The sequence below is a fragment of the Drosophila grimshawi genome, unplaced genomic scaffold (genome assembly GCF_018153295.1).
Source record: "Drosophila grimshawi isolate 15287-2541.00 unplaced genomic scaffold, ASM1815329v1 contig_311, whole genome shotgun sequence".
Classification (NCBI taxonomy): domain Eukaryota; kingdom Metazoa; phylum Arthropoda; class Insecta; order Diptera; family Drosophilidae; genus Drosophila; species Drosophila grimshawi.
Genome location: NW_025063098.1, coordinates 23,898,585 through 23,911,643, shown reverse-complemented (window position 1 = coordinate 23,911,643; position 13,059 = coordinate 23,898,585). Strand labels below are relative to the sequence as shown.

General features: G+C 37.6%; 2 protein-coding genes across 2 annotated transcripts in view; one reads left to right on the top strand and one right to left on the bottom strand.

The window, feature by feature from the left end:
* LOC6568202 (protein tincar) overlaps window positions 1-13,059 on the bottom strand; it is a 68,298-nt gene that overhangs the window by 14,568 nt on the left and 40,671 nt on the right. The window contains exons 4-6 of the mRNA XM_043214771.1: window positions 7,361-8,050; window positions 6,744-6,859; window positions 384-618 (exon numbers count right to left, since the gene is read on the bottom strand). Of these exons, the coding sequence (XP_043070706.1) occupies window positions 384-618; window positions 6,744-6,859; window positions 7,361-7,679 (670 nt within the window). The 5' untranslated portion in view covers window positions 7,680-8,050. The remainder of the gene's footprint in view (window positions 1-383; window positions 619-6,743; window positions 6,860-7,360; window positions 8,051-13,059) is intronic.
* Window positions 3,262-4,718, top strand: LOC6568203 (trypsin eta). Its single transcript, XM_001994601.2, has 3 exons — window positions 3,262-3,521; window positions 3,584-3,764; window positions 3,973-4,718. The coding sequence occupies exons 1-3, from the start codon at window positions 3,464-3,466 to the stop codon at window positions 4,646-4,648; spliced, it is 915 nt and encodes a 304-aa protein (XP_001994637.1). The 5' UTR covers window positions 3,262-3,463; the 3' UTR covers window positions 4,649-4,718.

Below are 13,059 nucleotides of genomic sequence, written 5' to 3'. Positions count from 1 at the left end.
TTGCAGTTGCAATGAAATTATCACCAATTTGCGATGCCAGCGGAATTTTAATCCGGCATTTATCAAGTGGCATTGTTGCATGTATGTATGCTTAACAATAAAAACAGATAGTGGCAGATAGCTGCAACAAAATATCTTCTGTGGCACGGCGGAAGTGCGAAATTGAAATGCAATTGGGTAATAAAAGCACAACAATAAACACAAAAAATGTCACGTCATAAAAGAAAATATAAAAATGGCGTTGCGACAACTTTCCGCCGCCGCAAATTTTTCATGACTACCGCTGCCGCTGCAGCTGCAACTGTTGACAGTCGCCAACAGCTACATTTACATTGTCAGCACTCACATCATTCGCACTGCACTCCACTTAATTACGCACTCACCTTTCGGCAATAGTCCATTCTCGATGATGCGCGCCTCCAGCAGAAGTCGCGGTAGCAGCAAACACAGCGCAATAAGGATATGCACAAAAGCAGCGGTGGGCCCTCCATGTGTCCAAAGGGCGCGCAAAGTGCCGCCGCGTGCCTCCTCCTCCAGGCCGTCGTGCGGTGCCAGGGTGCAGCGTCGTTCTCTGGCTCCAGTTGCCAATTTGATGCCATCGTTTGCCAAGTTGCCAACCTGTCAATCATAGATACGAAATGTTTCATTACAATATACGTAAGTTGAAGCAGTTAAATTTTCTATGACATGATGCAATTTTGCAAATCTGTGGCATGCACCTGATCCAGCTGACTTTTGACAAAGTTTGAGCTCAACTTTTAGTTGCCATCAGCTGTAGATTTGAATAGTTGAAAAGTTTTTCTTCAGTGGCTGTCCTATGTTGAAGAACGAGTTAACTTTTTTGGGAACTTGTAAGGAATGTTTTATTGAAAAAAAAGGAAAAATAAAAGAAATGTTTTTTGCATTGTAAAGAATGGAAAGAATACAAAGCTCTAGGAGCACTCAGCAAATATTTTTAAATATTTATTTTATAACAGGTTGACGCTTTTCTTTAACCCGATTAAAAAAGTGTATATATAATTTACTATATTTAATAACAAGTTGATTGTTGTTTACAAGTCTGACTCGCATTTTTGGACTATAAATAAATTCTTAGTCAAATGGACGCAAATTGAAAAAATTAAAAGGAATTGTTTTTTTCAAAACAGATTACAACTCAAAACACAAGCGCGTTCCAATGAAGAATGCTAAATGAAAGCAGTAACATCTCAATACGCTTCGAGCTGCATTTTGAAATATATGCACCTTAGTTTTTTTGTATATCATTTAATCGTTATATTTTTAATACACAGAAGAGAAAAACAGACCATGTTTAAAGAGTAAACGAAAAGCAAGTTTCAATTATTTAAAATTCCTTACCGAGTTAGATAGAGCTAGTGCAGTGAATATGCATTTCTGATAAAATTGCACAAGCAAAGATACATTTTTTTCACAGCTCAAAATTAATTTAAATGAATTTTATTTATTATTTTATAATCACTATAATTCGTTTGCATACACGGAGGAAGCAATCCATATACCAAAATGAAAGCTTTTCACAGAGAAAAAGGGAAATTCGAAACTGTCGCATTCAATTGCAATGCTTCTGCAAGGATGCACTAAAAGCCACAGTCAATATCTCTTGGGGGGAGACAATTTGTAGAAACAGAACTGTCGCATTGTGATGTGCAATTAATAAAATACAAATAGAATACGTATATAGAATAAAACTGTGCAAAACAATGAGAATGAAATATGAAATAAACTGCAGCGTTTATAAAACAAAGCAAAAGTCATTGCGGGCTGCGGCTGCTTTGGTTTTTGCATTTTTTATGCGCAAAATATCGCGCATACGACGCGTTCAAACATAAAAAATGCACGTGACAAATGGCAAAATGAAATATTTATATATATATATATATATATATATATATTGTGTAGATCCACATAAGGGTATGTACTACACAGAAATACGTGAAGCAGGCAACACATAAAAATCACGTGCAGCATATAAATATATGTGCGCGTTTGTGCTTTTAAATTAAAAACAAGCAGTCTTTATGGAATCACATCGAGAGAAGCAGAGAGCGAGATATGGAGAGAGAGAGAGAGAGAGAGATAGAGATTGGAGAGACAAACCAAATAGAAGGAAGCTCGCAAACATTTGCTGTGCTGCAATGCATTTTGCTTTGCTTTGTGTTATTGCCTCTGCTTTTCGTTTTGGTAACCTGGGACCAATAGAAATGGACAAAAACTGAGTCATGCTTTGAATTCAGACAGAGAGAGAGACAACTCCGAATCCATAAACAATATACAGAAATTCGAGTGCCGATCTCAAAAACAATATGAGCTATAATTATTTATCGTTGATAGCACAGCCAGTTTACACAATTTAATAAGTACTCCTTTTAATTATTTTGACAACAAATTTATTGGAAATTACTTTTTTTGGCATCTAATGTAATTGCTTGAAAACTATTATGAAGACTAGACAATAAGTTCGAAAAGTTATTTATGAATAAATTTGGCGGGTTCTGATTTTGTGTGTTTCTTTGTGTATTTATCCAGACAAATAGCTACCAAACTATGCTCGGACTAGGAACAGAGTATCTGACAGTCAAGAACTCTTGACAAGAGCACTGTTGTTATTATTGCGTATACTCTTAGTTCTTTTTGGTTTCGTTTGCGTTCGTTTCGACACGTTACATTTGCTGTAGCGCAACAACAATGATTGCAATTTGCAAAAAGCGAAACGCATTTTGAAGTGTCGACGCACACACCACCATCACCAGCTGCAAAAGTGTACCACGCGTGTATGAGTGTGTGTGAGCAAGACGGCAAATGGACACCCATTTAGCCAACGGGATAATATATTTTAAAGTGCCGACTGCCGCAACTCCTGTGGCCAGTTAAAAGGACTGGCAACGCTCTTCCTTTGCCCCATAAGCAGGGGTAGAAGAAGGAACATTTACATCATGAAGTAGTTACCATGCTGCATGAGGCAACTGCCTCTAGCCCCTGCCAAATTCAACGATCCCCATGTTTATCATGCTCATGTGGGGTGGTTAATGTCTGTGGCTTTTAGTTTTATTAGCAATCCAAAAAATGAATTTTCAGTTAGCCAAGTCGCTGATGGGCTCCTTTTCAAATGCAGCTTAAAAGCATTGCATTTTTGGTTTAAGAACTAAATATCTTAATATATATTAAAAATAAAAATGAAATTTAATATACAAAAAAAAAGTCGTTTGCTCAAATAGTAATCAAAATACTGAGAATTATTCTATAATATGGGCAACTCAATTAGTAAACGTATTTTTTCTTGTATTAGTATTTATTTTGATTTGTTGTCAAATTACAAATATATAAATCAAAATTTTAAGTTCTAGATAATTAAATTAGAATTCACTTTTTAGTTTTGCAAAAACCCAACTTCAATGAATTGTCATGTTGGTTTTAAGTTAGTTTCATTCGAGAGTTGTAAGGAATGTTATCTTGTGAAGTATTAAGGATTGTTTTCCTGTGCCTGACAGTTTCTTCTGCTGGTAAATTAGTGATTATACAATTTTTTTTAGATAATTATTATTGATACTATCTATTTGTGCAGAGACCTATGAGACGCATGCGAAAATAGTTGGCGGCTATTTGGTAAATATTACTGATGCGCCCTATATGGTCTCCATACGCATCCGAGCCTTTCATGAAGAAAAGTTTGGCTTAGGTCATATCTGCGGTGGTACGGTAATATCGCAGCGTGTGATTTGCACAGCGGCCCATTGCTTTGCCATGTAAGTATAGTTAATAAGGCTAACTGGCTCACTGTAGAAATTTGTACACAGTCCAAATTTGTCTATCTTTTTTTGGCTGCATAGTTGCTCCAAACAACTGTGTAGAAAGTGGGGCTCCAGATGGTAGGAACGTAAGCCCGCTTCGCCCGTAACTCATTTTTAAAAGCATATTAATAAATAAACTCAAATCTCTCCAATTGCTCTACAGAAATGATACGCACCCGGTCCAATATAGGGGACCGGAGCACTATGTTGTTGTGGCCGGTAGCAGAATGCTCGATCAGGTGGAGACCTTAACTCAGGTGTATTTGGTACAAGAGATAATCGGACATGATCTTTTTCATCCGCTGACGCTTGAGAACGATATAGCGCTGATGTTCCTCAATAGCCTAATACCATATCAATATCTTACAATTCGATCATTGCCACTGACTGAGAAACCATATCCCGAAAACACCAAGTGCTTCATCAGCGGCTGGGGCAACAATGCCAGGGAGCTTCGACAGGCAGTGGTGCCGATTGTGCATGACGTTATGTGCAATCTCATCTATATATACATGCCCCAATCGCAGCTCTGCGCCGGCTGGCTGCAAGGCGGTATCGATGCCTGCAAAGGGGATTCGGGTGGACCACTCGTTTGCCAAGACACCCTGGCGGGCATCATCTCGTGGGGAGTGGATTGCGGTCGCTTTTTTTTCCCCGGTGTCTATACCAATGTTTCTCACTTTGTCGACTGGATCAAGTGGGCCAACGCCTCACTGGACTATTCAAAGTACACGCAAATGCGATGGCTATCCAACAATTGCCACCATTTGCATTTCAATTTAAAAGTTTTCTACAGCGTTGTACTTTTTTTTATTTATCATCCGTCTAGATTTAATTGAATTCTATTTATATATGCTTTTTATAATATACTCAAGTAGAATCTACGTAAATATAAACAATGAACCATAATTATAAATTCTTTCTTAACAAGAATGTTTTGTTTGACATAATGTTAAAGTGAGAAGAAAAAACTATTTCAAATTAAAGTTTGTTAGCTATGCTGACAAAACAAATTAAACATTCAGTTGAACTTCGACTTTCTGCTAATATAGTTGTGATATATGACAGGAAAAAAAGAAGAGGGGTATGTCCGGTTCTCTCTTTTTTATTCAGCTCTTGCAGCTTATTTATACAGTTTGTGCCTTTGACTCTAAAAAAAAACACAGACAATTTGTGTCTGCAGCTTTGACTCTCGACATCATGAGTCTAATTGAAGTGTGTGCATAGACTAAACTAAAACTTCCATAAAAACTATAAATCGCAATAATTGGGAATATAGCTTGAGTATATTCGGACAAAAGAGGTCCAGTGCCTGTGGCGGCAACCGAGTGTCCTGGCAATGCTCTGATAGTCACGCGTCAATGACCAATGTTGGTCAAGTATTTTGTGAATCGAGTCTACAAACTCAATGAATTGGCTATGGCCGCAGGCTTTATTAAAAGGCCGCCATGTGATGAAGTCCTGCCCCTCGCTACTCCATCATTCAGCTGATGCTGTTGCTGGTTTTTGATTTGTGCCTGCCGCAGTGCACTGTCTGATAGTCAGCTTTCGGTTGACTCCCGGCTGCATGCGGCATTGTGCTCCATGCACTTATTTACATAAAGTGAAGTACGCATTTTGGTAGAAGAGTTATTCGTGCACTCGCTACTCAATAATACTATTTCTGTTTCAGTTTTGTAGTGTGCCTGCTTCAGCATTTTAGTTGCCTTAAAAACCAACCAATTATTTGTGAAAAACCCGCAGGCTGCAAATGTGTCCAGACACTGTTTGTGTCCTGTCTATGCAACAAAACACAGACTAGCTCAAAATGGCAGAAAAGGACAATCTGCTCTCATCTTCCCCCGCGGGACATCCATAAACTATGTACCATATCTGCAGCTTCCAGCTTTGCCCCTTCCTCTCTCTTAGTTAAAGATTGGCGGTGCGCTTTAAGTGGCTTTTATGGTGCATGTTGCATGAGATCCGCAACCAAGTACTGCCGAGTACTCAAGTTGAGTACCATCGACTATTAGATATATGAATATGTATCCTTTTTGATATTATCCTACAGAAAATACAATCTTATGTGGATTATTATTGAAATTTTTGTTTAAAAATACTATAAAAGTATGCCACATTTATGTATATAATGTGATAATATCATTGCTTTTATTTCTTTATTTTTTCTTATATCATACAAAGAGGATAAAATGGTTTATAAATATATTCAGTTTCAAAGCATTTAATTCTTTTAAATCCAATTGCATTTGCTCAGAAACCCAACTAGTTTAGTACAGCTCATTGTTTCACACAATTGCAAAAATGAACTCATGCCCCAATCAACCCCTTTCATATTTATAGGGTAAAAAAAAGCCGTTTGCAAGTTATTGTGTTTTCTATCGAGTTTTAGCCAGCGCCATTGTCTGCCATGCACTTTAAATAGACAATAAATAAAAAGACCATGCAGTCAACAGAGCTAGAAAGAAACGGTGAGCTGTGCGTCAGAATGAGATGGGATATGAAAAAGCAATAATTGCATTTATTATGCTGATAAAAGCAGGGACACGAACAGAAAGGATAACCAATACAATTGCGTGTGCACCCGTGTGTGTGTGCACCCGTGTGTGTGTGTGTGTGTGTGTGTATGTGTGTATGTGCATGTGTTGAAGTCTCCACATTGTCAGCCATTTTGTGGCGCAGCACGAGTCAGAAACTGGCCAGGAACTGAAGCGTATGCTGTGTTTGTTTGCAAATGAATTTAATAACGAAAATAACGCCACTAAAATAGTCGGTACATAAACAAAGCACAGACTGCTGCAAGCAGACGAAAATTGCATTATCGTGCATCGAGCGTCTGCTGCTTTAATTCCCAAACACATGGGACCGCACAGTTAATTTTGCAAGCCCAAATTGAGTTAAAAACCCAGCTGTTGTCAATTTAATATAGTTACTCACCTTAAATACCGCCGATGTAAAGAATACAGGCAGCAGAATGAATACTACTCCAGAGAGTACAATCTGTAGATTAAGTTCAGCAACGGGCTCAATTTTCCAGGGTATCAATGAACAGCCTGTAAATGATAATTGTAAATATCGATCAACAATAATATTTAAATTATTGCTCAACTGTATTATAAAATGTTTTCGAAGGCATCTAATCCACTGCTGTTTATTTCAACTTAACAATAAAAACTCCCAATTATAGTTGAGTATATATATAGAATATTAATCTTTATCTGTCAAAATGGGTTAACAATGAATAAAATGGAGGAACCGACTGAAATTGAGAACCAGAACCGGAACCGGAAATCAACTTTGGTTCGATTTGATTCGCTAATTTAAATAAGATTGTCGGTTGAAAATTATAAAAATTATACTTTTAATAATCTGTTTTGTACTTTCTTTTTCTCTCTTTCTCAACATATCTCTGTCTCTCTCTCTCTTAATTTTTCTGTGCACTTCTTCTACAAATACAAATTATCAAAATTGTTACTAAAAATACATTAAAATTTTTTTAGTTAGTAAATTTGTGTACTTTTAATGGCTTATGTGGACAATTGCGATTCACTTACCGAGGAACCTGTAGGCGCCGTGCATAGCCAAGTAGCCTTGGAAAAGTGTTAGCAGTACGCCGTACCATATCGACCAGAGCGAATTAAGATGCAGATAGCTGCTGGAATCGTGACCAGAATGCTGTAAATTGGTATAACGACTCTGATGGCGTTTCGACTTGATATACTTGGCCTGAAGCTGCTGCTGCTGCTGGCTGAGACTGTTGCTGGCTGTGGTTGCATTCGTCATCACCGAGTTGCAGATGCTAGAATTGAGACTGCCACCGCCACCACCTAAGCCAGCACCGCCACTGGTATTGGCTCCGTTTTTACCACCCATTTGAAATGAATTTGGTTTATCCTGTCCCTTTGTTTGTCCTTTCTAACGCGTTTGTTTTCTCGACACGCTTATGACTCCGCTGCTAGCAAATATTGACAGCAAATTTCACAGCTATTTGTATTGATTTTGTATTGATTTTGCGCGTTGATTTTCTATTTGCTTAAGTGATGCTCATTGTTATGCCCGTTGTTATATGTATTGTTATTATTGCGATTGGTTTTGTTATACCCAATATTATTTGCTCGCTGATATGCTTCATTATAGCGCCCAGCGTTCATTGATTGCTGTCGCATTTTTAGCACTGAATATAAATTGCTCTTGTCTACACTATATGGAAGTGTTTGTTTCCTTGTGATTAGATGTCATATGAGCTGCAATGAGAATGGTATGAAAATAAATTAGATAATTCGTAAGGCACACAAGAAATGCTGAATATGTTTTATGCTTGCAATCTCTTTTCACATCATTGTCGCAAATAGTTCCTTAAGTTTAATTAAAGTTTTGTACAATGTCAAGTCTATAACATCGTAAATATATATCTCAGGCAATAATTGCACTTTCAGTTTTCTATAACTTGCCCCTTCATATTTTTACCAGCATAAAAACTCAAATTTAATAAATTTAAAGTCAAGACGTATGCTGTCACCTTGTGTGAAAAAAATGTTTCATATTTAACCGACAAATATTTATATATTTTAAGTTCTTTTGGTTTTTAATTGGATCCAATCAACGTCCTAATTATAACTGAATTTCTCTAAAATTTAAATTTAGCACAAACGAAATACGCAGTCCCTTGGGCTTTAGATCTGAACGCAGGCTGCCCAATCATGGAGTAACCTACGTCGATTCAGCTTAAAGCTGAGCCCACACAGAAGTCACCTCGACTTGAGCACAAGACAACAGCAATACTCGCTGCTGTCCACTGGATCTCCCTCCTTTCAAGTTCCCCTACCGGAGTATTAAAGGAACATAGCCACAACAAAGATGTCTCCCTGGTAACATAAATATAAATTGCTGCGAATGTCATTTGTCGTAAAACTCACTTATTACTTGAGGTACATTGTAAATAAAGAAACATATGATGAAAAAACTCTCATACTTTTTGTATACTTAGTCGAAAATATTCATTTTTTAAGACTAATTTGTTTTATTATTAATTTTGAAACTCGCTTTAATTTATTTTTACTGTTCAGTTATATTTGCGTAGCAACTTATTACATTTTTTCTTCCAAGTTAATTTACTTCAAGAAATTTGTTTGTCAATAAATACTTAAATTGTGGATTAAAAAATGCGTTAAAGCACATATAAATCAGTCGCTAAAGGCGTTGCCACACTGACAACAGAGTTGTGTGTGACGGGGCAACAAGCCATGCGGAAAGTGCAGCTGCTGCTGCAGTTGCAGTTGGCGCAATTAAGGCGTCGCGTATTGGCAAAGCAAATGTTGCCCAACGGATGTATATACACAGCCACACACAAATAGGCACACACACATGTACATCCATCGAGTCCCAGTTGTCGTCTTTGTCTGACGTTTGCTTTATGTGTTGCGCCTTTGAGCCGCAACATGCATAATTAGAGGCAAACTATAGAGATGGCTACCGTTAATGGCAACCAGGTAGGCCGCATATATTGCGTGTTCCAACCGGGATTTGCTGCAGGCAGCAGCAAAAACAATAATAACAGCAAAAGCGAAACACCGCAAACCGTTAACATTTATGAGTGGCTGTGGCTTGCCTTTTATTACAAAATGTTGCGTTTTGTTAAACAAACTGCCAGCTGGCCAAAATGTTCAGCCCTCATTTGCAGCGTGTCATGTAAAAATAAAACAATTTGTTATTACACGTGTAATTAACAGCTGTAACTACTCATTTTTACAATTGTTTTGTAAGCCGTTGATTAAATTTAATTAGTAATTGCACACCAGGAGTTAACACCTTTGAGTTTTACTTACTTGTGTCGAAAGTGCTGTACTCCAACAGATATTAGAGACATAAAGAGAGAAAATTAATCTTGAAAAAACATTTTGTTTTTCATGAAAGCAATTAAACTCTCACCGGTTAGCTAATGCATATTGCTAAAGTAATCCGATTTTGGTAAACCACTTTAAATTTTATTTATTTATTTAGTTGTTAAATTTGCTTAAATGAAAAACCAAACCAAATATTTACAGTAAAGTACTTTAAATATATACGTTATGAATTTCCCTCAATTATATGTAGTTCATTTAAAGACATTAGTTTAATACGCCTTATGTCAATGTTCAGTTGAGCTCTGTTTTCAATTTGGCAACAAATTTTCGTAAATTCGAGGTTGAGTTTGGCACACACCTGTGTGTAAACTTCAATTTTAAGACACTCTAGTGAAACAAATTATTTGTGCCTTCGACAGAGCTGCCTCTAGAGAGCTGCAAAGTTTGTTGCTTATTGTTGGCCAGGATACAACGGATGAGATGAAATGAGATGAGATACATAAAACCAACAGCAGTAGCAGCTTCTCTTCCTCCAGTGGGAAAGCAAACAACGGTAAATGCATATATGTATGCATATCCCATATGTACTCGGGATTGTGTAGTCTTGAGCTCTGTCAACAGTCCGGCTGACAGTCGACTGTCGGCTGTCGACTGTCGGCTGCCTGCGTCCCTACTCCCACAATATCCTGTGATGCCAAGGACTTGCTTCAACATGTTGATATTAATTTTATGTTAATTACAATCTTTACATGTTTGCTGCTTGCTTCTGTCGCTTTTGTGTCCTTTAGCCGAGCGACAGCCATGTGCTCTCGAGCTGTCCTTAGCTCCACGTCTCGTTTTGGCTCTTCGAGGGGTTGGCTCGGTTGTCTTGACATGCTCAGCATCAGATTAGCCTGCCCGCAAAAGTCATAAATGCAGATGCTAACATTTCTTTTGGTTCCCCCCTTGGGGCATTTGCTTTGTTTTTCACTACTATGACAGCTCGCTCCTGCCACCCCCCACACAACCACCCACTTTGGGCAATTTGTCGCGTTCGCAGGACTTTAACGCAAAATGAAACAGCCACTTTATGGTTTTCTCGCAAGTGTGTGTGTATGTGTGTGTGTATATGTGTGTGTGGTTGTGTGTGAAACACTCAGTTTGTGTCTTTGCGTATGCTTCTCTAAGTCGTTTGGTGACTCATGGCGTGAATTTAAAATGCGCTTTTCATACCTTTACTCTCACGTTTTATATTTTCGAAGCCTTCATATAAGCAAGCTGTTAACAGTTCATCGGCTATTCGCACAGACTTGATTTTACTTAGAAATCGCAGCATTCTTCACTAAAGTAACCAATAACTAATACGTAGCAGCATTAAGAATATTATCTCCAATATCTTTAAATATTAATTTTATCACCTATTTTAAGTTTTTCTACACAGTTGGAACATTTCATGAGCATATTCTTATTATTATAGAACAGAATATTATATTGCAAGAGTATTTAATTTCTACACACCACAAGGAGTCCAAGTATTTTTTGCTGTTTTGTTATCTTTCGCAAAGCGCGCGGCTCCACTTAACTGCATTTATCTGCTTAAGAGCACAGTTCTCGCGTGCACTGTGGCCACGACTTTCGACATTGCCTCCATTAGAGGCCACTGGCATGCCAGGCACATAGCCAACATGCCACCAAAATATGCTAAATGGCACTTTAGCTGCTTTTGAAGGCAGGGGAGTGCATACCTAGAAGCGCTTCTGCATCCCCTTTTATACACACACACCCAGATACTTTTGGCATTGCGCCGTCAAGTGGCTCAAGTCCACTCATTCTAATTTATATGGGAATAAGGAAATTTGTTTTTTGTTTTCTTTGTATGCTTCATCTGTGCCTTTTTGAAGTTAAATGAAGCTGGCAAAGAACAAAGCAAACACACTGCAATATTGTTGGCTCCTGCTGCACAAAAGAGTCGTTTTCGTTGTCACAGTGATTGCAAGCAACATTGTGTGGCAGACAGGCAGGAAGGTAGACTAACCGCCAACCATTGGCATTTTTTATTTTATAAATTCATATTTATGTTAATGTATGTATTTGCGATTCAAAATGAGTCCATGACTTGCACATTTTGAGCAGCGCTTGCTTCATTTGCATAATTCGACGGCTGCATTTTGTAGCAAAATATTTTTCATGCACTTTGGAATTCAGCTGAAGCCGAATTCTTTGACCAAAATCAAACACAACAGAAACCCCCTGCCGAACAGAAAAATGTACAGTGTGTAAAGTTTGTTTAGTGTTTAGTTTTTTTTTTTTTTGGTGGGGGGGCACGTGACAAGTGCACAGCACCAAAACCACCAGCCCAGACGGACAGACAGCGCTCATCTCAAATGTTAAATGTATTTTTCGACAGAACGAAAGATAACAAAAAAAAAAAAAAATGAAATCGTGTGCATTGCTGCAGTAGCAAAAGTTGGCATGTTTTGAATTGGATTTACACATGTGCCGAGGTAATACGTGTCTCGTACGGCGACGTTTTTCAATTTCCAGCAGCCGCGCACGTGAGACAAAAAAAAAAAAAAAGACTGAACTATAAGAAAAAAGCTGCCTACTTTTTGGGGCAGATAATGTTTAAAAACTGCAGCAAAAATATTAAATACCTCTTAAGTGGGTCAGTCAGATAATAACCATGATTTATTTTAAAGCTAATGTTAGCCCTGATATTACCAACTAAACAATAAAATACAAGAATTATTTCATGTGAATGTAGCATGAAATTTATGAACGCAATTAAATTTTGTCCACATTGCCAAAAAAAAAAGCAAAAACGGAACAAATTGCCAAATTAAAAGCAGAAACGCACGCGAGCAACCTTTTGTGTGCAAAATCAAAACAGTTGCACTCGTTTACCAACACTAAGTAACAGCCACCCATCAGCCACCCTTCAGCCACCCTTCAGCCACCCATCAGCCACAACCCACCATGCTAGCATAGAATGGCGACAAGCCGCATGCCACCACCCAAAACATTCGGCCGCAAGCATCGAAATGCGTTGAAATGCCGCCAATTTTGTAGTGCTCAAATTGTGTTAGACGTTGAACCAAAAAACAACCCCAACATTGGCCATTTGTGGGGTGTACTATACACTGGTACACAACCAAAATACTAACCCAAAAAAAAATATATATATAAATATAAATATATATTAAGAAATGGTCAAGTTTTTAAAAATAAAATAATAAATTCAATCATTTTATACAATTATTATGCTTTATGGAATTGTCTTAAAAATAGTAGAAAATAAATATCAAATATACATTTCTGTATAAAATTTGTATAAAATCATTGTTTGTAAAAACGTTGAGGCCACTGAGGCAAACATTTGAAATGGTTCACAATTTCTAAAAACATTATTTAATTATTAAAGATTTACAAAA